General features: G+C 49.5%; 1 protein-coding gene across 2 annotated transcripts in view; it reads left to right on the plus strand.

Annotated features, from left to right (window-relative positions):
* Positions 1–22,978, plus strand: part of PCSK7 (proprotein convertase subtilisin/kexin type 7) — a 32,125-nt gene that overhangs the window by 3,611 nt on the left and 5,536 nt on the right. For both annotated transcript variants that reach the window (XM_083713972.1, XM_083713971.1), the window contains exons 3-12: positions 1,825–1,959; positions 4,140–4,305; positions 8,131–8,221; positions 10,004–10,058; positions 10,375–10,513; positions 12,671–12,771; positions 15,867–16,034; positions 16,907–17,014; positions 17,965–18,067; positions 20,815–20,971. In XM_083713972.1, the coding sequence (XP_083570098.1) occupies positions 1,825–1,959; positions 4,140–4,305; positions 8,131–8,221; positions 10,004–10,058; positions 10,375–10,513; positions 12,671–12,771; positions 15,867–16,034; positions 16,907–17,014; positions 17,965–18,067; positions 20,815–20,971 (1,223 nt within the window). The remainder of the gene's footprint in view (positions 1–1,824; positions 1,960–4,139; positions 4,306–8,130; positions 8,222–10,003; positions 10,059–10,374; positions 10,514–12,670; positions 12,772–15,866; positions 16,035–16,906; positions 17,015–17,964; positions 18,068–20,814; positions 20,972–22,978) is intronic.

The following is a 22,978-nucleotide window of genomic DNA, read 5'->3' on the forward strand; positions in this document are numbered from 1 at the left end:
TCAAGGTCTAAGTGAGGGAAGCACATAAGAAAATACCCATGCTCTAGGCCACAGGCTTCCTCAACCTCGGCCCTCCAGATGTTTTGAAACTACAGTTCCCATAATCCCTGACCACTGGTCCTGCTAGCTAGGGATCATGGGAGTTGTAAACATCTGGAGGGCCGAAGTTGAGGAAGCCTGCTCTAGGCAATGTCAGACTACAACTCCCATCAACCCCTGGACAATGTACAAGGTTGATGGGAGTTGTGGTCCAGCAGTATCTGGAGGTCCCCCTCAGGTTCTTCACCCATCCCATTGCAGGGGAGCAGTGCCAGCTTGCCCCCGCAAGCATGGGTGCCTGGGGCCATGTGGCGTCGTGTGCCGGGGCCATGTGTGTTACATCGTCACAACCCCAGCGTGCTGATGTCACTTGAGCATGTGTCGTGGCACGGTGATGTAGTGCATGCACGTTGGGGACATGGTGATGTAGCAAGCATGCACCTTGTGACATGCATTTGCAGCTGCGCCACACTTTATGAGTGCCTGCCCCCGCCATTTTAAATGTTATGGGAGCCAGGGCACCCCCAGCTTCGGGGACTCGGCACCTGTGTTTCAGGGTACATATAATGAGCCCCAGTACTTGAGTGAAATCAGGAGGTGGCCTTTGAGCTATTTCCTTACTGTCTACTCACAGGAGTGGGCAGCAGAAAATCATACAAAGTGAGTTGTAGTTACCGTATTTTTCGCTCCATAAGGCACACCTGACCATAGTTTTTGGGGGAGAATTCAAGAAAAAAAATATTATTTAAAGGGAGCACTGAGCAGAGCCTGTATGCACCCCAGGCCCAGCTCAGCGCTCCCTTTCATGAGCCGCGTGGAGCGTGTGTGCGGCGCTTGCAGGCTTTTCCCCGAGGAGGGAGGAGGGGAAAGCCCCCAAAAGCCACACACACACTCTTGGGGACTTTTATGGGAGGTAGGGGAAGTGAGAGAGCCTCGCTCTGTCCCTTCCCCCACCTCCTGCAAAAGCCAGGGATAGCCGCGCGAAGCTTCCCCAGGGCTTGTGGGGCTGGTGGGGGAAGCCCGGGTCTGTTTGTACCCAGGCCCAGGGACCACACATTCGCTCCATAAGACGCAAAGACATTTCCCCTTAGATTTTAAGAGGAAAAAAGTGTGTCTTATGGAGCGAAAAATACGGTACCTCTTTATTATCAGAACCATGATTGGAACAGGAGTGTCAGGCCTAATGAGCACAGCAACCCATCCCTGGTAGGTTTCCCCCCCATGAAACAGTTGCCAAGACTGAAGGTCCCTGCCTCTCTACACCTGCCTGTCCTCTCCTCTCTAGGGTTTTCTCCCCAAGCAATCAGAGGCTGCATCTATGTTCCTGCCTTTGCTCCTCCTGTTTCATGCCTCTTCTGGTCCTGGGAGACCAGCGGGGAGGGGAGCTTGTTGCAGCAGGAGAGGAGGAGACACCCATGTTTCTTCACCAGCCTGACTCATCTGTGCCTCATCCCACTCTCCTGCTTCCACTTCTGCCTCTGATTCTGGACTTCTCTCTGCTACAGACTCTCCCTGCTCACTAAGCCCTGTTACTCTTCCACTGCCAATGCCTCCTCTTCCCAGTCTTCTTCCTCTGACCGCTCATCATCATCCCACCACCATTCCCTGGACTCTGAGCCTTCTTCCCTTGGGGGCTCCCCAGCTGGTTCCTCCCACCGTTCCTCTGCATCCAACCGGTCCATGACATCTGCAGCAAACCCAGGATCTGCTCCTGTGTGTGCATGTTGGCTTGCCTCTTCGCTGTGCCTTCTGAACGTTGTGCCTCCCTTCTGTCTCCTGGCCTAGAACAACCGCAAGAGCCCTGGGATGGACATCAATGTGACGGGCGTCTGGGAGAGGAATGTCACTGGCCAGGGCGTGACAGTGGTCGTGGTGGATGACGGGGTGGAGCACACCATCAAAGACATCCAGCCCAACTACGTGAGTAGCTGATGCTACCACCTTCCCTTTGGGGCACCACAGCTGCCTGGGCTGGGCTTGGAGAGTTAGGACCCAGCTGGAGCCTTAGAGTAGGGCTGGGTGACATATTAATATATCATCCCAACCTGGTTTGAAGTCCATATTGTGATATCTGTTTCATACCTGGCAATGTATTGCGAATCATAGTGTGTGTGTGCTTATGCAAAAATCGCAATGTGGGGAAAAGCGTGAAGCCAGCCAATGTTTCTACAAAGCTCTATCCTTATTTCAGACATTGAACTCAGCAACGTTATTTTTTTAAAAAAGTGTTTAAAATGCATTATAACACTGCGACACCAGATGGCGCTGTAGAGTTCGATCCTTCGGCAATGTGATTTTGCGTTACAGTGGTACCTCGGGTTACAGACGCTTCAGGTTACAGACTCCGCTGACCCAGAAATAGTACCTCGGGTTAAGAACTTTGCTTCAGGATGAGAACAGAAATTGTGCATTGGCGGCGCGGCGGCAGCAGGAGGCCTCATTAGCTAAAGTGGTGCTTCAAGTTAAGAACAGTTTCAGGTTAAGAACGGAACTCTGGAACGAATTAAGTACTTAACCCAAGGTACCACTGTATATTGCAATGTTTAGCTGGTGATATATCGTGATGTTGAAAACCAGATATCGCCCAGAACTACCTTAGAGGTGCGAGAGGTTTGCCTCCTGGCCTTGGCTGGGCTGCAGAAGAGGACACTTGGCCTTTAAGACTCAACCATCTGGATCCAGCAGGCAGCAACCTACCTGGCTTCCGTTCCGGAGCCCCGTTCGCATTCAGAAGCGAATTCAACCCTTGTCTGCGCATGCGCGGGTTGCGATTCGCCACTTCCGCGCATGCGCACGACATCATTTTGACCATCTGCGCATGCATGAGTGGCGAAACCCGGAAGTAACGCGTTCTGTTACTTCCGGTTCGCCGCGGAGCGCAACCCGAAGCACATTTAACCCGACGCGGGTGGCGCTGTGGGTTAAACCACAGAGCCTAGGACTTGCCAATCAGAAGGTCGGCGGTTTGAATCCTCGCGACGGGGTGAGCTCCCGTTGCTCGGTCCCTGCTCCTGCGAACCTAGCAGTTCGAAAGCACATCAAGGTGCAAGTAGATAAATAGGTACCGCTTCGGCGGGAAGGTAAAAGGTGTTTCCGTGCACTGCTCTGGTTTGCCAGAAGCGGCTTAGTCATGCTGGCCACATGCCGGCTCCCTCGGCCAATAAAGCGAGATGAGCGCCGCAACCCCAAAGTCGGCCCCGACTGGAGCTAATGGTCAGGGGTCCCTTTACCTTTACCTTATGACTGTATAAAAGAACAAGGGAGGCATTCATGGTGAATTCTGACACCTCTTTTTCTAGAAAAATAGCACTGGTCACAACTCACATTTCCTGCCCTGTCCTGTTCAGCTTCCTCTTTGAAATGGAAGGGGGCAGGGATTGTGACTCTGACGCAAAGCACCCAATGGTGGCTGATGGCGGTTTCCTGGGCCAGCCACAGATTACCCAAATGCTTGTTCCCGTCTTATCCTGAGCCCAGAAGCAGCACCTGCTGCCTTAGATCAGGGTCTTGGCTTGAGGTGGAAGCTGATTGCTTAATATTCTACAGCCTTTTAAATGTGCCTGTTGTTTTTGTTTTCAATTTATTTATTTGTGTTTTTATCTTGTATTTTATTCCGTGAACCGGCCTGAGATCTTGTGATGAGGCACGGTGCATAAATTTAATAAATTAAATAAATAAACATGATTTCTCACTTAGGAAATTACACACACACACACACACACACATTTTTATTAATTTTTTAACATATCAGTTCCAACAGTCAACAGTCATACAACATAACTTCTCATCTTATACAATATTTTGGACTTCCATCAACTCCTCGGATGATTTTCTGTCAGGAAATTATGCGGTTCAACCATTTTTTATTTAATTAAAAGATTAGCCCTTCTGGGAACAAGAGCCTACAAGGATTAAAAGTGCAATTATTGTAGGCAACAAAATCACAATAAAGCAGGAAAGAAGGGGCAGGGGAGAGTTGGGGGCAGGGTGGGGAGAGCAACTGATGTTTGTTGAGTCCTGAGTACTTTGTTCCCCAGCTGCAGTTACCCTCGCACTCCCAGGAAAAATGACTCTCAACTCTGGGTCTTGGTCTCTTTCAGAGCCCTGAAGGCAGCTATGACTTGAACTCCAACGACCCAGACCCCATGCCCCACCCGGACGAGGAAAATGGCAACCATCATGGGACCCGTTGTGCTGGGGAGATCGCAGCCGTCTCCAACAACAGCTTCTGTGCTGTGGGCGTTGCCTATGGCAGCCGAATTGCAGGTACTGGCACCCGATGGCAGGGGAGAGCTGCTGCGGCTCAGTGCCAGAGCATTGCCCAATTGGAATCTGCAGGGAGAGAATCTCTTGCCTGACATTCTAGAGAGCCTCTGCCAGCCAGTGTGGAACGCACTGAGCTAGATGGGCTGGCAATCTGACTTGGAAGAAGAGTCAGCTTCCGGTGTTCCTCTGTTTGGGTTGGACTCTGCTCAGTTGCTGCAAGGAAAGTGGGTGGGATTCAGCTGGCTTGCATTTCTGCAGGCAAAGCAGTGTCCCAAAGGCTGCTGTGGAAGAGCGTGAGCTGTGAGCCAGGAGGTCCCCATTTCCCCTCATGGTTACCTCTGCCGTGAACTCACGAGGTGACCTTAAGCCAGCCATTGTTCCCTTAACACCCACGGACCCCTGCATGTTTACACATACACACATATGGGCATAATAGTGACATTACTACAGGGCATACAGGGCTGTATGGGGTGTTAGGGGACGAGTAGTTTTTCTGGTGGGAGACATGTTGCTCCTTTTGGGGTAGTTTGTCTGGTCCCTACCCTGCATTCAGCTCTCACCTGTAGCTCAGCATGTGACGGCATCCTCACCCCTGGAACCCTTTTGTAGGGTTGCCATATGTCCTCTTTTTCCAGGACACGTCCTCTTTTCAGGTCTGGTTGCCATATGTCCCCCCCCCCCTCTTTTTCAGGGTGGATTTTTAAAATCTGGCAAAATGTACGGAGGTTTTTCTGTTTGGTTCTTGTGTTTACAGTAACCCAAGAAATTTTTTTTTAGTGCATTAGACTCAAATCTAAGGGACCCAGCTAAGCTTGCCCACAGCAGAGAATTGCAGCAGAGCAGTATCTTGAACTAGCTACGTACGGTCGTACCTTGGTTGTTGAACGGAATCCGTTCTGGAAATCTGTTCAACTTCTGAAAACATTCAACAACCAAGGCGCAGCTTCCGATCGGCTGCAGGAGCTTCCTGCACACAATCGTAAGCCACCTAAATCACATTGGACGTTCGATTTCCAAAGAACGTTCGCAAACCAGAACACTCACTTCCAGGTTTTCAGCGTTCAGGGGGGCAAAACATTTGACTCCCAAGGAGTTTGGGATCCAAGCTACGACTGTACTGTATAAATCCTTTCTCTTGTGGCTGAACTAAAAGGACACTGGCTCAGCTACAAGATCTTGGAGTAGGAGCCTGGGAGGGCAAGAGTTCACATCCCCCTGCCTTTCAGGAGTGTCCATATGTCTATGTTCAACAGTTCAATAAATTGTTCTGTGCACACTTATGTTCACAAAGATGTGAACATGAGTCCAAATACTTTCACGTGGTGAGTGAGGGAGCAATATTATTATACTTACTTTGTTGTTGAAAGTTGAGAACATTCCTGCTATCAATATATCTCAGCTGCTATAGCCAACATATTTTTAAATAGGGGTATTTAAAACGAGACACAGGTGGCGCTGTGGGTTAAACCACAGAGCCTAGGACTTGCCAATCAGAAGGTCGGCGGTTCGAATCCCCGTGATGGGGTGAGCTCCCGTTGCTCGGTCCCTGCTCCTGCCAACCTAGCAGTTTGAAAGCACGTCAAAGTGCAAGTAGATAAATAGGTACCGCTCCAGTGGGAAGGTAAACGGTGTTTCCGTGCGCTGCTCTGGTTCGCCAGAAGCGGCTTAGTCATGCTGGCCACGTGACCCGGAAGCTGTATGCCGGCTCCCTCGGCCAATAAAGCGAGATGAGCGCCGCAACCCCAGAGTCGGCCACGACTGGACCTAATGATGGGTCCCTTTACCTTTATTTAAAACGAGAGCCATCAAAGCAATCCATAGTTAAAAGCAGGAGTTGGCAAATGTGTCCTTTTTTTGGCTCTTCAATATATGGCAACCCTAACCTTTTGGCTTCAGCACAGTATTTGCCATTACTGTGGAAAGCGAGGGAGGGTGTCAACAAGCCTGAAAGTCATAGGCTGCCATTCTCCTCTATGGACAGCAGGTGGCGTCTTCTCCCTATCCCAAGATAATCTTGTGGGGAGAGCAGGACACCCCCCCTTTGTTCAGAGCATAGGTTGCTTTGCTTCACAGGCTTTCGAGGGTGTGTGGTGCATGCGTTCCTCTTCAGTGCAAACTGGAACTGCACAAACACTCTGAGTGGTGCTCTGAGAGCAGACTGGCAAATGCAGTGCGAGAGGGGAGCCTGGCTGAGCCTCGGGGGCTTGTTTGTGGGCCCCTCCCTTACTGGTGAGGCAGTAACTGCTGTGCTTGCAGCTCCCCGAACCGCAGAGAACGAAGGATGTTTGTTCTGCCGCTGAGCCGGGCAGGCAGCTCCCATCTGCAGCGATGTTTTCTCACTGCCGGTCTAGACTTCCCATGCAAATTGGCTCAATTAGCAGCTCTCTGGTTCATTGGGAACGTGGTTCCGGATCAAGTGCGTCTGTTTGCTCTCCCTGTGGGAGGTTTGTGGCTTGAAAAAAACCAAATGTAGCTGCAGACATTCACGGTTTGACAGTATGAAATTGGTGCATTACACGGGGTGTCTGATGGCCGAAAAGATCGCTTGGCGTTTTGCAAGTGGTTTAGATGGAAGTGGAGCTGGGTGGCAGCTGAACACATCCCACCTTGATGGTGGAAACAGGAATTCCAGGGGGGTGGAGGTAAGCAGGGCAGATCCCAGCCCAGCTCTCCTTGCTGCTCCTCTGACCTCCTGACTCCATCCCTTCCCTTTTTTCTTGTAAGAGACACACACACAGTCTGGGATCAGCTCAGCAGGTGAGAATAAGTTCTCCCAACTTCCTTTTATGGTTTAGCAGGTGTGGCTTCCACCAGATCCACTTTCACTCCGAAGACACATCATTGCTAGTCACTGCTTAAATAGCCCAGGGGTGGGGAACCTTCAACCTGCGGGCCAAATGCAGCCCAACATCCCCCTCTCTCTCGGCCTCCGGACTGTGCAGGCCATGCACCTTCCTCAAGCCACACCCCTCACTGGCTCCTTTACTGGCCCTCCTCTAGTGATGTTACCTGGCTGGAGCATCCCTTGCAACTGCAGGGACCCCTCTTGCTTGCCTGCCTGAGAGTAGTAGTAGTAGTAGTAGCAGTAATAATAATAATAATAATAATTTTATTATTTGTACCCTGCCCATCTGACTGGGTTTCCTCAGCCACTCTGGGCGGCTTCCAGTATATACAGAAACATCATAAAACATCAAACATTAAAAACTTCCTCATACAGGGCTGCCTTCAGACGTCTTCTAAAGGTTGCATAATTGTATAGTTACTTATCTCCTTGGCATCTGATGAGAGGGTGTTCCACAGGGTGGGGTGCCACTACTGAGAAGGCCCTGTAGCTTCACTTCTTGCATTGAGGGAGCCACCAGAAGGCCCTCGGAGCTGGACCTCAGTGTCCAGGCTGAACAATGGGGTTGGAGACGCTCCTTCAGGTATACAGGGCTGAGGCTGTTAGGGCTTTAAAGGTTGGCATTATTCCTTTGAACTGTGCTCTGAAACGTACTGGGAGCCAATGTAGGTCTTTTGGGACCCTTGTTATATGATGTTGGGGGCTGCTGCCATCACCAGTCTAGCTGCCCCCTTCTGCGTTAGCTGTAGTTTCCGAGTCACCTTCAAAGGACAGTGTGTTACTTTTATTCCCATTTTACAGCTGGAGGGGCTGAGAGGGAGAAAGCCACTTTCCCGCAGCAGCCAGTGTCCTGGGCTGAAGCAAGACTTGAACACAGGCCTCCTTGCTCTGGGATGGCACTGGAAGCCTCTGTCCCTGTGTGTGTCTGAACTGCTTGCCAGGTCTCTCCTACCCTTGCCTTACCTGTCTTGTCTGTGCAGGGATCCGAGTGCTGGACGGGCCTCTCACCGACAGCATGGAAGCTGTGGCTTTCAACAAGCACTATCAAATCAACGACATCTACAGCTGCAGGTCAGTGCTGGAAGAACAGCAAATAAATAAGAAGCTTTGGGGGGAGGGCTTTGATCACAGGGATGTGAACCGAGTCCCCTTTGTGGGTAAAGTCCGTGCTGCAGGCTCTGGTCTCAATTGCAGAAGGGCTGGTTTGCTAGATGCTTGGTGGCGTCCCCGGAAATTGCATCACCCAGGGCAGCAGCAGCCACTTCCTTTTTCCTACAGACTCCCCTGCAGGCTGTTGGAGCTGTTGGGTCAGTTTTGATGGAGAGAAAGGGGAATCCTGTTCACTCACTGCAGAGCCTGTGTGACCCCATGGAAGTGGGAAAGGGGGTTCTGTTGCCCTGGCCTGCCACTTCCAGGAATGCCTGGTATCCCAGGTTGTTGTTGTTGTTTTTCAGTTTTAAACATCTTTATTGAAAGTTCAAAAAGCACAAAATCATATGCGTACTAAATATTGTGAGACGTAAATAAAAGAGAGAACAAGAACAAGAGAAACAGAACCCATGTAGAAGGGAAAATAAAGGGGGGAGGGGGAAACCCCAAAACTATACATTAAAGGTTGTTATTGTAGTTTACCAGATCTTAACCTATTACAGTACAGTGGTACTTTGGGTTACAGATGCTTCAGGTTACAGACTCCACTAACCCAGAAATAGTACCTTGGGTTAAGAACTTTGCTTCAGGATGAGAACAGAAATTGCGCAGCAGCGGGAGACCCCATTACCTAAAATAGTACCTCAGGTTAAGAACAGTTTCAGGTTAAGAACAGACCTCCAGAACGAATTAAGTTCTTAACCCGAGGTACCACTGTATTTGTAAGAATGGATTCCAAATGTCATTGAATTTGACCATGGCAAGTCTGCGTTTATATGCAAGTTGTTCCTATGTTGCGAGTTTGTATAAGTCTTCAATCCAATCATAGAAGGCAGCTGCATTTTTATTTTTCCAGTTTATCAGTATCAGTCTTTTTTGCTGTGTGGTAAGGGCACAGAGAATCCACTCATATTGTCCTTTTGTAAGGTTCCATGTGCTGGGTATATAATGCCAGAGAAGATTTTGCTCTGTAAATGTAAGGTTGTTCCATACAGTTCTGTTGATACTTACAGGTAGGTAGCTGTGTTGGTCTGCCGTAGTCAAAACAAAATAAAAAAACTCCTTCCAGTAGCACCTTAGAGACCAACTAAGTTTGTTATTGGTATGAGCTTTCATGCGCATGCAGACTTCTTCAGATACACATCTGTATCTGAAGAAGTGTGCATGCACATGAGAGCTCATACCAGTAACAAAATTACCATAGATTCCGGCATATTAGGCAACTGGGCGTATAAGTCGACCCCCCAAATTGGCACCTGCCAATTTGGGGGGTCGACTTATACGCCCAGTCTTATACGCGGCAGCTTCTCTGAGCAGCGGCAGTGGGCAGTGGGCTCTGCACCAGAAGGAAGCTGCCCAACAAAGCCGGCTTAGCATCGCTAAGGTTCCAGCGCGGAACCTGCCGTCCACTGCCACTGCCCGGCAAACCCATACCCGGCGTATAAGCCGACCCCCAACTTTTTAGAGGATTTTTCGGGGTTAAAAAGTCGTCTTATACACCGGAATCTATGGTGGTTGGTCTCTAAGGTGCTACTAGAAGGAATTTTTTTTATTTTGTTCTGTTGATAGTTTCAGGTAGCATCTACCAAAAATCTTTTGATATAGGACAATGGAAAAACATACGTTTTAGAAAAGCATTATCCCTATTGCATCTCCAACAGTTAGATCTACCTAAGTTCTGTTTTCTGGCATTTCCCTTTGCAGCTGGGGCCCCGATGACGATGGCAAAACCGTGGATGGTCCTCACCAGCTTGGGAAGGTACGGAGTTCGAGTTCTGCCATCTCCTTCCCTGCCGGCCCGAGAGACCTGGAGAACACTGGGCCTTACAGGGTGGCTCAGGAGGAGGGAAGCAGCACTGCTGCATGCGATTGGCTGTGAGCCACAGGATCGCATGCACAGATTTTGAGGGAGCTGAAAGGTCTAGGATCCCTGTTCTGTGGGCTTTCCCTGTCACAGACCCATTGTCCTTGCGGGACGTTCTTCAGCAAGGGGGCCGGGGGGATGCCCTGCACTTTGAGGGGGTGAGGCAAGGTCGCCCCTGCTCACTCAGCTAACCTACCCCTTTACCTTTCAGGCCGCTTTGCAGCATGGGGTGATGGCCGGCCGCCAGGGCTTTGGCAGTATCTTTGTGGTGGCCAGTGGGAACGGAGGGCAGCACAATGACAATTGCAACTATGATGGCTATGCCAACTCCATCTACACTGTCACCATCGGTAAGAGGGCAGGCAGGGGCCTGTTTTTTACAGTCATACCTCGGGATGAATACGCTTTAGGTTAAGTGTTTTCAAGTTGCGCTCTGCGGTGACCAGGAAGTAACAGAACACGTTACTTCAGGGTTTCTCCACTTGCACATGCGCAGGTGTTCAAAATGACGTCATGCACATCCGCGGAAGCGGCGAAACACAACCTGCAGACATGCAGTCGCATGTTACATTCGCTTCAGGATGCGAACAGAACTCTGGAATGGATCCCGTTCGTATCCAGGGTACCACTGTTTTAATATTTTTACTGGAAGAATTTCAATTATAAAGAAATAAAGTGATGCAAAAGGGGGGAATCGAGGGAAGTGCGGGTATGTGTATAAGAAAGAATTTATACAGCCATACCTCCGTTTACTTAACCCTCTGGTTACGTAAACTTTGGGATGCATGCGCGGCAAACCTGGAAGTATTTAACTGGGTTTCGCCGTGCATACATATGGTCCTCAGGTTGCGGAAACCTCAGGATCTGACCGGACCTCCGGAACAGATCCCGTCCGCAACCGCAGTACAACTGTATATACAGAACCCCTAAACCCTAGAGATTAATAAATACCAGGGTTTGATGAATTGGGGAATGGATTAAAACGTAAACCGCTATTCATGTGTGCTACTACAGTGGCAAGAATGTTATTTGCCCCAAAATGGAAAGAAGAAGCAAAGGAAGAATGGATACAAAAACTTACGGGATATGCAGAAATGGCGAAACTTGCCAGAATAATAACAATCAAGATAACAATTTTTTATTATAAAAGAATGGAAGTGGTTTATTGAATATTTACAGAAAAATTGTAAACAAATAAAAACATTGGCAGGATTATTGTACTAACCTGCAGTTTCATAAGAGTAAATATTTAAAGAAGATGAATAAATGAGCAAATTAAGTTAATTTGGATATGCAGAAGATATTAAAAATAAATTTAAGGAACGGCAGAAAGAGAGGGAAGGAAGTCAAGTTTTGAAATGTCAAAATGATTGTAAATTAGCGAAATGTATAAACCTGAGAAGTATAAATATTTTTTTTAAATAACCCATAAACGGCAGGGCTGTGCCAGACAGGGAATGCTTTGGCCACGCTGTAAGATCTGGACCCCCTCCATGCAGACTGAAGGTGTAAATATGTGGGAGAAAAACCCATATTTCTTAAAGCAAGACAGTCTCTGCTGTGCCTGCTACTCTCCAAAGGGACACAGACCCGGGGTGTGTGCCAGTGGCCGGCCCCATGCGTTCCTGCCCCGGCTTGGCAGAAAGAGGTGTAGGCACTGGGCTTTTGTAACAATATATATCCCCCAAAAAAGAAGAGCAATGGTAGTATACTCCCATACATTCTTATATAAATTTGATATCGTGTTATTATCCTAAAGCATATAGATGGTAATAGCCTACTTCATTCTGCATAAACTCAATCCAAATATTGTCCTATGTATCTAAACAAAGTCGACATCTGTATGCAGGCCATTCGCAAGACGCAAGTGTTGACAATGGACTGTTGTCAACAGACCGACAATATGACAACATGGGCAGGCGGGAACTTTGTACAGAAGGTTTGTGTCTGTGAGAAAGACAGACAGACAGATAGACAGACAGACAGACAGACAGACAGATGCATTGGGCTCCAAGCTCTTTCTGAAATCCAGATTCTCTCAAACAGCCCTTCGGAGCTTGCATATGTTTTCCTAACGCAGGAACTTGAGTTGGGCACAGCTGGGGTCCCAAAGAGAAGCGTTTCTCGGCAGCCACCACTGAGATTTTCTCCCCTCTTCCCTCCCCTTGCCCATTAGCCCTGGGCTTCCTGCTTCAGTTGCCAGGCTGCGCAGGATGAATAAACCTACGCTTGTGTGTTCTGGGAAGCTGTCCACGAGGCAGGAGCCAAATCAAAGCATGCAGGGGGCCCGGCAGGGGGAGAGGTTATTTTTCATGACTTTGTTTGATGTGCTCCGCTGTGAATGCCCAAATCTTGTCCCTGCGCCCCCAGAGCTGTCCTGCTAGTGGCTTGGCTCTGTTTATCCCACTGAAACCATTTTCAGGATATTACTAAATAGTAAATTGTGTGTATGTGTGTGTCTATGCCACTTTCTTCAACCCTTTTTCTTGCCTCTTCTTTCCCTCCAGGTGCAGTGGATGAGATGGGGTACATGCCCTTTTACGCTGAGGAGTGCGCCTCCATGCTGGCTGTGACTTTCAGCGGGGGAGACAAGATGATGAGGAGCATTGTAAGTCCAGCAGGTTCCAAATGCTGTCGTTGCGCAGCACTGGGCCACCCAATGGGTTTTGAAGTGCCTTGTCGTGCCCCCCAGAGCCTGCCATGGGGGCCTCACCCATGACAGCAAAGCTCTTTCTGGCAGGCACTGATAGGGAAATCCAGCCAGATGGGCGGGGTATAAAATAATAATAATAATAAGAAGAAGAAGAAGAAGAAGAAGAAGAGGAAGGCTGCATGCAAGGAGCCCGGTATGCTCTGCTCTGCAGGGCTTTTGCAAACTCCAGAGTTAGCTCTTCTTCCCGTCGCCACAAGGGGCTTTTTGCATGATGTTCTACTGTGTCCTTAATGGGAAGAATTTAACCCAGTTTCTTGGCTCCTGTTGATGCTTCCTGGCTAAGCTAGTGCATGTTTGAAAACGTGCATCTCGTGTCCAAGTGCAAATAACAGCTGTCAGCAGCCAACAGAATGGTTCCACGCTCAACCTAAAAGTCAGCGGCGAGAGGGAGGGGAGGACTGTGCTTGGCAAGGCAGAAGGAGGCAGCCAGCAAGAATCTGTAAACACTGCCTTGCTCGATCACGGAGCAAGAGTCCACTTAGGCCAGCTTCCCGTTGCTCAGATGGCTGGCCAGGTGCATCTAGGACCTTGTAGGCAAGGCATGACAGGAGCAGCCTCCCCCTCCCAAAAAAAACCCACACCCCTCGCTCTTCTTAGGCCTGCCTTTCATTTATTTGTCATAGACTAAGAGCAAAACAGCCTGTTGCACAAGGAGAGCTGAGAGAGATTTCCCAGCTTCCTTTAAATGCAAGCAAATTGACTGCTAGTTAAATCAAGGAAGCAGTGGGGGCACTGGAGCCATTTAGCCTCTTCCCCCTCCCCAAATACAGATGTCCTGATCTTATCTGAGACATGCAGATACCATACAAGTAACCTATATGCTGTGTTTGAATTGTTGTAACCTGCCCTGGGAATTTAGGGTGAAAGGCAGATGGCGAGGATGATAGTTAATACATGCCCCCATGCAACTGGCTGGGGCTTTCAATATAGCATATTGCAGGTGGTGGCGGGGTTTGACCATCCCATCTTAGATTTGGCTTTTAGTTATCAGTAGCTTTTTAAAAGCATGTGGGGTGTTTTTAATGCATTTTGTTTTCCCCCTTGGTTTTAATATATGTATGTGGGGCTTTTTGTTTGTTTGTGTATAAGTCTCTTTGGGCTGCCTTGGGCAAGATTAAAACAAAATTCAATAATATTAATAATAATAATAATAATAATAATACAATTGTACCTTGGTTTTCAAACAGCTTAGTTCTCAAACGTTTTGACTCCCGAACACCGCAAACCTGGAAGTGACTGTTCCAGTTTGTGAACTATTTTTGGAAGCTGAATGTCCGACGGGGCTTCCGATTGGCTGCGGGAGCTTCCTGCAGCCAATCAGAAGCTGTGCTGTGGTTTCTGAACATTTTGGAAGTCGAACGGACTTCCGGAAAGGATTCCGTTCGACTTCCGAGATACGACTGCAATAATAATAATAATAATAATAATAATAATAATGCCCCAATCCAAATCTCCCTCCCCTTGCAGCTTGCTACTAATTCTTTAAAAACAGTGCCACAAGTGTAGGACATTTTGTTCTCCCAAGTGTCTGGTCTGGTTTTGCGCTATGCATTCCTTCACTGCCCCCCGTTAAGGTGCATCATTCTGTTTTCCTTTGTATTTCCTTTTATGTCTGCTTAAATGGCCTCCTCCCTTCTGTGGCATTGTCTTTGCAAGCAAGGATATCTCCCTCCCCTGCTTCTGTGCCTTCCCGAGGAGCTCAAGGCTCTCCTGGGCTGGTTGGAGTGGAAGCAGCCGGGTAGCTCCCTTGTCCCCAAACCCAAATGGATGATGCTGGAAGTGGTGGAAAAATGGACCCAGCCCCCTTTGAGCCACAGCAGCAGGTGGGGTGGGGAAAGGAGGAAGGAACAAAGGCAGAAACCCAGTAGCTGCCAATCCCTTGTGCTAGTTTACTGCCTTTGCTTCCATCTCCCCCTCTTTCAACAAAGGGGATTTTCTACCTGGTTTATTGCACAGTCCAGCAGAGCTGCCACATAGTATTCAAGTTTCTGCAGTGGGAAACCCCAATATGTCTCCCCCCCCCCCCCGAGTTGCATGTGCAAATCAGGCACTAGGTATTACAAAGGGGTGGACTGAACCACTAAGGTGGAAGGAAGGCACATGAAATGCTATCCTTGCAGCTTCAGAGCCAGACCAGGGGCTCCAAGTCACCCAAAACAGACAGGCACAAAGTGCATTTCTTCCATGGGCTGCCAGAAACAAGGATTGATTCCGTCCGTATTCTGCACCCATCCCACCTTGCAGAAACTCAGCCTCGGAGAGGAAGGAGATAAGTTTGTAGTGCAATGATGGTGGGGGGAGCCAGGGTCATACCAGTTGCCCAGGGCTTCATTATTTGCAGCCCCCCCCCATGCTTAGAGTATTATTACTCTTATTATGTAATTCCATTTTGAGAAGCAATGCCAAGATTATATTCACACCAACTGAACCTTTGACATGGTTAATCCCCCAGAACTCTTCTTAGGCAGCTGTGTGAGAGTGGGAGAGAGAGACAGACAGACAGACAAGCTTTGCTAGTGCATCCCAAGGAAAAGTGGTCCAGAACTGTTTTGAGCTGGGCTCCTTCCAGAGTGACCTTCCCTCCCACCTGCTTGGAGCCCCATCCTCCCTAAGCTCAGTGTAAGAGCAGCCTGCCTGGTACCAGGGAGAGAAAATAAATAAAGGCTTTATGGAGCACACAAGGCAGTCCTGGTGACTGGGCTTACTCATGTTTACAGCGGCAGAAGGAGGATCTTTCAAGGGGTGAAGCAAAAGATGCAAGATGGGTGTTGCGTGACGTATGCAGGCAGGTGTTTGCTGGATCCTACCTTGGAAATTGGGTTGAGATGCAGCCACCTTCTCTGAACTGGTGCCCTCCAATTGTTTGGGGCTTGACCTCCCAGAAGCCCCAGCCAATGCATGACGCCTCCAGATTAGCCAGCCCTCCCTCTGGCCCCAGAAATATTCCATTCGAACCAGTGACCTCCAGCTTCCTGCTCTTCTCTTTCCAGGCAACCACAGACTGGGATTTGCAGAGGGGCACCGGGTGCACGGAGGGACACACTGGCACCTCTGCTGCAGCCCCCCTGGCTGCTGGCATGATCGCCCTGATGCTGCAGGTGCGCCCCTGTCTCACCTGGCGGGACATCCAGCACATCATCGTCTTCACAGCCACCAAGGTGAAACCAGGGCACCTTTGTAGCACCCCCACCAATCTCTCTTCCTCTGTGGGCAACCTTCACAGTGCCAGCAGTGCCCAGATGGGGAGGGGGGCAGCGGGCAGGAGTTTGGTTCCGGGCTAAAAAGGCCCAAGCCCAGCTTCAGGATGGAAACGCAAGGAAGGAAGTAGACTGAGCTGAAAGAGACGATGCAGTCCATGGCAAAATCCTGGCAGTGTGGGCCTCTGCATGGTCCCAAAGAGGTACCCCCGCCTCCCACAATTCCATGCCTGAATCAGGGGGGTGGAGAGCAACCCTGAACCCACAACCCACCCCCCAGGCACAGTAATCTCTGTAAGCCCTCCTCCTCCTCCCCTTCATTTCTCGGGGGTCTGGGTGGCTGGACTTGAGAACTCTGTGTGAATGTTTCAGTGAGTTTGGCTATGATGCTTAACTGAATCAGTGCTGGTGCTGAGCCAACCACTCCCATCCCAGAGACTTGGAAAAGGAGGAGTGGGGTGTGGCTCTGTTCTCCCCTCCTCCCATAACCCCATGCCGATTCAGAGGCGTATCAATGAAGCAGGACACTTGGACCGTTTCAAATCCAGAGCTGCATCCTTCCCTGCTCCTTTCAGCCCTGCTGATCCAGCATTTCAGATCCAGCCTTGCACCCTACTCTCTGCAGCAGTTCCAAGCTCCTCTTCCCCAGCATTTTCCCTCCCTGCCTGCCCTGGGGGTTTGGGTGGTGCTCAGCTCCTTCCTTCTCGCATCGCTCCTGGGTCGCAGCAGCATCAAAGCCCCCTCCATCCTCTGAAGCCGTGGTCTCTCCCGCCTTCCCTGTCCGAGGCCCAAGCTCTTGCCCCAGCTAATCAGCTCCCTGCCTCCCTTTGCAGTATGAAGACAACCGGGCCAGCTGGGATGTCAACCAGGCCGGCCTCAGCCACAGTCACCAGCACGGGTTTGGCTTGCTGAACGCTTGGAGGCTGGTCAACGCAGCCAAGGTAGTCGGCAGGAAGAGGACCAAGGACCAGGGCTGCTTGTCAGAATGTGGGGGGAAGGCAGCAGTCTGCCCCATGGTTCTCGTTTGGGTCCTGTTCCCCCCACCGCACTCCCAGAAAAAGGGAGAAAGGATTGATGCATCTAAGGGGCTGCCCTCCACCTGGGCATTGTAGTCTTCAACCAGAAGCATGGGGCAGGGGCCAGAGAATATTGGGATGGACTTGCTGCCCCCTACAAGACCCCCACACCCCTCACTGCAGGCTGAAAGGGCTGGGGCTATGTCTGCAAGCTGACATGCTTGCAAAGTTGTTTTTATGCAATTAAGGCCTGGAGATGAACTGGTGGTATAAGAGTCATCTTCAGATATCTGAAGGGCTTTCACATGGAAGGTGGAGCATGCTTGTTTTCTGGTGGGACCAGAACCAGTGAATTCAGATTGCAAGAAATACTCATCTCGAACAAACCTTAGAATCATAGAATTGTAGAGTTGGAAGGGAAACACTGAGGATCATCCAGTCCAATCCCCTGCAATGCAGGGATCTCAACATGTGGTCCCCCATCCAATTTGAAACCAGACCAGACCCTGCTTAGCTTTGCAAACGTGCCAGTGGGCTTATTGCTTTCTCACAGTAAGAGCTGTTCAGCGGTGGAACGGACTCCCTCTGAAGGCGGTGGACTCTCCATTGGAGAGATTGGATGGTCACCCATCAGGGATGCTTTTGTTGAGATTGCAAGGGGGTTGGACTAGATATCCTTTGGTGTCCCTTCCAACTCTGCAATTCTATGATTCTGTGTGAAATGACTTTGGGCTGAGTGCCCCCTGCTCCCTCCTTTTCTGGACAGTGGGGCACAGTGTCATGTAGAGGGCGCTTCATGTAGGGGCCGGCAGGAGAAAGCTGTGTGTGGTGCTCAGCGCTCCCCTTCTCCTCTCTTTCTTCTCCCCTACTGGCAGATCTGGGAGTCGGTCCCTTACCTGGCCTCCTACGTCAGTCCTGTCTTGAAAGAGAGCAAAACCATCCCCATGGCGCCACAGCAGCTGGAGGTCACCTGGAATGGTTCGTGGAGCTTGGAGGGGAGGGGAGGGGCTTGAACTAATAAATCTCAGCTTGTTTAACTGCCCTGACGTCCCCAGTGAACCCAGGGAGAGGCAGGCCTGTGAAAGCCTGTTGCCCTCCAAAGAAATTCCCTGTTCACTTGCAAAACTACAGATCCCGCAACTCCTTGGGAGTGGGAGAGCCATGCTAAATCTAAAAAAACAAGTTTCAACCTGTGGAACTCCCTGGGGCAGGAACCACTTGGAAGCTCTTCTTCTTTTGAAATGAGGGGGCTTTGAGAGGAGAACCTCCCCTTGGTTTGGGACCCCTGTCAATTAACAGGATGGAGAGCGATGCTCCTTGCAATTTCCATTATTCCGACCAAAATGGTCAGTCCGAGTTTGGTGGGGAGAGTGCGGAATCGGGGGGCGTCTGTGCGATCTCTCACGCTGCGGCTAGGAGGGGGGAGGGAGCTGGAACTGCTGTGCTGCCCCCTCCTCTTTACCCCAACCAACGCCAGGCCTCCTCAGCAGGATGTGTGTGTGTGTGCATGGATGCTTGCCCAAGCTAGAGGCTCCCTCTGCCCATTTTAGGCAATGCGGCAGCTCCTGTCTTGGCCAGCTTCCGTCCACACAAACAAGACACACAGACACACACACACACGTCGTGAGACCTCTCTTCCCCAGCTACTGATGCCTCCCAGAGGTGGTTTCATCCCATCCCTCTGTTTTCCTTGAGAAGCCTCGAGGCCTCCTATTTCATGTTCTTCCTTCGTGCAACTGCAGGGCATGCGGCTCACATTGTCCACCGGTGAGAGAGGCCCACAGACCTAGCGGTGCCTCTCCAGCACCACAAGCGGGCAGGACTTGAGCAGGGAGCTTCTGACCCCCCCCCCCACGACCATGGAGCTGCTGAACGCTTTTAGATCAGGTTGCCTTGTCAAGGCGCAGAGGGCCAGGCCTGCCTGAGAAACATGAAGTGCCATAATAATAATAATAATAATAATAATAATAATAATATATTTATACCCCACCCTCCCCAGCCAGAGCTGGGCTCAGGGCGGCTAACACCAGTAAGATTACAATAAAAACATGATAGGGGAGGGGGGAAAACAATTTAAAATACAGTACAGGTTAAAATTACAATTTAAAATGCAGCCTCATTTTAATAATAGCCCATACAGTGGTACCTCGGGTTACATACGCTTCAGGTTACAGACTCCGCTAACCCAGAAATATTACCTCAGGTTAAGAACTTTGCTTCAGGATGAGAACAGAAATCGTGCTCTGGCGGCACAGCGGAAACAGGAGGCCCCATTAGCTAAAGTGGTGCTTCAGGTTAAAAACAGTTTCAGGTTAAGAACGGACCTCTGGAACAAATTAAGTACATAACTAGAGGTACCACTGTAATAGCCCATAGATCAAAACCATATGGGGAGGGAAACAAGGGTCAGACTGAGTCCAAGTCTAAGGCCAGGCGGAACAGCTCTGTCTTGCAGGCCCTGCGGAAAGATGTCAAGTCCCGCAGGGCCCTAGTCTCTTGTGACAGAGTGTTCCACCAAGTCGGGGCAAGCACTGAAAACTTAATAGGATGGGGAGGCATGGGGGGCTGTCTTGGGCCCTCCCCCACCCTGCTACCCCATCAATACTAGAAAAAAAACCTGAAGAAGTGTGCATGCACACGAAAGCTCATACCAAGAACTAACTTAGTTGGTCTTTAAGGTGCTACTGGAAGGAATTTTTTTATTTTGTTTTGACTATGGCAGACCAACACGGCTACCTATCTGTAACCAGAAAAAAACCTGTCTCTAGTCAACATGCCCTGGGGGAGCTCTAGGAAGATGCAACATGATCTTAAGGGGAGGGGGAGATCCCCTTGTGGGCTTCAGCTGTTCCCAGCCTTCCCCAGAGCCTTGGAGTCCTTGGAAGGGAGTCCAGGGCTGCTCCGCGCCTGTTTCCCGTAAAAGGAATTCTCTCCGGCGAAATGTGAAACAACAAACAGAAGGGTAGGAAATGCCAGAAAGCGGCTGAAGCCCAGAGAGGAATGCAAGAGTCAGTCTCTGAGGGTGGAGGAAACTGCAGCCTTGAAAGGGAGATCGCGGGGTCTTGCTTGTGGGCTTCCCTTTGCAGCAGCATTTCCCCAAACTTGGGCCTCCAGATGTTTGGTTTTTTTTGGACTACAGTTCCCATCACCCCTGAATGCTGGTCCTGCTAGCTAGGGATGATGGGAGTTGTAGTCCAACAAAACAGCTTGTTTGGGAAACACTGCTTTGGGGCAACAGGGTGACTACCGTGAGAACAGGATGCTAAGCTAGGTGGGCCCCCTTGGGCCTGATCCAGCACCCAGGCTCCTCTTTGGTAGCTTCCTGTGAGGAAGGTACTTTTTTGATGGAGGAGCTTAGGAAGAGCCTTCCATGGAGGTGGCCAAAACTTGGAGGAGCTTTTAAGGCAGGAAGCTAGGAGGAGCAGATCTGGCACCCTGGTCCCGAGCCCCACGTGCGCTAGTAACGCCGCGAGTGGTTGGCGTGCGCACAGATGGCACAAGTCGTGCTCACCAGAGGTCAAGCGAGATGTTTGCTGCAACCGATTAGGCCCAGCTGTGGTTTGTGGACCATGGGCATCGTCCCACTTGCATCCATGCCAGGATGATGCCCACCCACCCACCCACCCCTCTGCCCGTGCACAGCCTCCCAAAGGCCTTGCAGAAGGAGGAGCGCTTAGGGATCCAGGGCAAGCAACCATTCTGCAGTTGCTTCTCTCCCCTCTCAGTCACAGAAGCTGACCTGGAGCTCTCGGGGATGAGGACCTTGGAGCACGTGGCTGTGACCGTCACCATCACCCACCCCCGGCGTGGCAACCTGGACATCCGCCTCCTCTGTCCCAGCGGCATGAAGTCTTGGATCGGGACACCACGCAGCATGGACTCGTGAGTAGGACAGCCCCTGGAAGGAAGTGGGTGGGGGAATCACCGAGCGCAACACCAGCCCATCAGATAAACCTCTTTCCATTTAGTAATAATAAATAATAATTTTTTATCATCATCATCAATCTTTATTATGGTCCAGAGACCCAACAAATCATTACAAAGCAATACACAATTCATACAGCCTACCTCCAGGTTAAACAAGCATTTTGTTCAGAATATAGGGATCATTTGTTCTTGCAACCACCAATAAAAACTTTGCCACTGCTAATGTTCTAGCATTTGTCCAGTCTTCCAATAGGAACCTGACATCAGCTGGCAAGCCACGCACTACTAAAGGGCGCAGTCTGTTTGACCGAGAGTGCCGCACAAAGAAGGAAGACTTGAGGAACGCTTATTTGGCCTATAGAAACGCTGGACTAAATTACTTACCTCCATCTTATTTCAAAATCAAAAAAGAGTATAAAGCCCTTTTGGCCTAAAAAAAAAAAGGCAGTCCGAACAAAATTCCTGGCCCTGCTATTGAATGCCTCACTAAACAATGAAACAATAAAATTTTATTTATATCCCACCCTCCCCAGCCGAAGCCGGGTTTCAGAGCGGCTAACAACAATAAAAGTAACACAGTATTCTAAAATCAATTCATTTTAAAATCAATTCAAAATCAAATTAATGGCAACCATTGGGCTAGAGTTCTGTGAGGATTACCAAAGGAGGGGGTCAGACTGTAATTTGGCCAAAGGCCTGGTGGAACAGCTCTGTCTTGCAGGCCCTGCAGAAAGATGTCAAATCCTGTTTGCAAGGGCTGTGAGCTGCTCTGGTCGCCTTGACTCAGGCAGGATATTGTAGGGTTCAGGAAAAGGCAACCCAAATGACCAAGGAGATGGAGGAAAGGTTGCAGCGTCCGGGACTTAACCGGTTTAGAGAAAAGGCAAGTGAGAGGCAGCATGATACAGCTATATATGATGATGCATGGAATGGATAGAGAAAACGTTTCCCCCTCTTGCGCATAACCATAATGAAGCTGAATTTTGGAAGATTCAGGCAGACGACAGAAAGGGTTTATCCACTCGGGATATAGTTTAAAACTATGGAACTCACTCCCACTGGATGGCCACCAAGCTAAATGACTTTAAAACAGGATTAGACAAATTCTTGGAGGTGAGGGGCTATTGATGGCTGCTTTCCATGATGGCTATGCTTTGATCCACAGCAGGAAGCAGAAACACTTCTCAGTGTCAGTTGCTGTATTCCACAGGAGGGGAGAGCGCCCTTGTGCTTGAACCCTGTTTGTGGGTTTCCTGCAGGCATCCCCGGGGACAGCTCAGTTGGTAGAGAATGAGACACTTAATCTCAGGGTCATGGGTTCGAGATGCACGTTGGGCAAAAGATTTCTGCATTGCAGGGGTTGGACTAGATGACCCCTGTGGTCTTTTCCACCTCTACAGTTCTATGATTCTATAATCTGGTCAGCCACTGGGGGGAACAGGATGCTTGGCTAGATGGGCCATTGGCCTGATCCAGCAGGCTTTTCTCATGTTCTTACCATAGCTGTCAACATTTCCCTTTTTTTAAGGGAAATTCCCTTATTCTGAATAGGATTCCTTGCAAGAAAAGGGAAAAGTTGACAGCTATGGTTCTTATGACACTGCCATTTTGTTATTTTGCCATGGGTTGTTTCGTGGTTTTATTTTATGATTTTAAGTAAACCGTATTAGTCTTTTTAAAAAAAGCAGTATTCTTGTTTCAGTTAAGAACATTTTTATTTATTTTTGTAAAAAATGGAATGTTTGGTGAAGGACAGGCTAGAAGTACAATTAAGAAACGAATAAAGAGTCAAGAGGCAAAGGGAACATTCTTTCATATGTGGTAGACATGTAAAAGGGTAAAAGAGTATTGGGAAATGATCTATAATGAATTGGAGGGGTGGGAGTTTTAACGTACTTTCCCCCCCAAACCCAGAGTCCTTTCTGTTGGGAATAATTCAGACTGAAATCCCCAAGTGTCAGA

The sequence above is a fragment of the Podarcis gaigeae genome, assembly GCF_964106915.1.
Source record: "Podarcis gaigeae genome assembly, chromosome: 15".
NCBI classification, from domain to species: Eukaryota; Metazoa; Chordata; class Lepidosauria; order Squamata; family Lacertidae; genus Podarcis; species Podarcis gaigeae.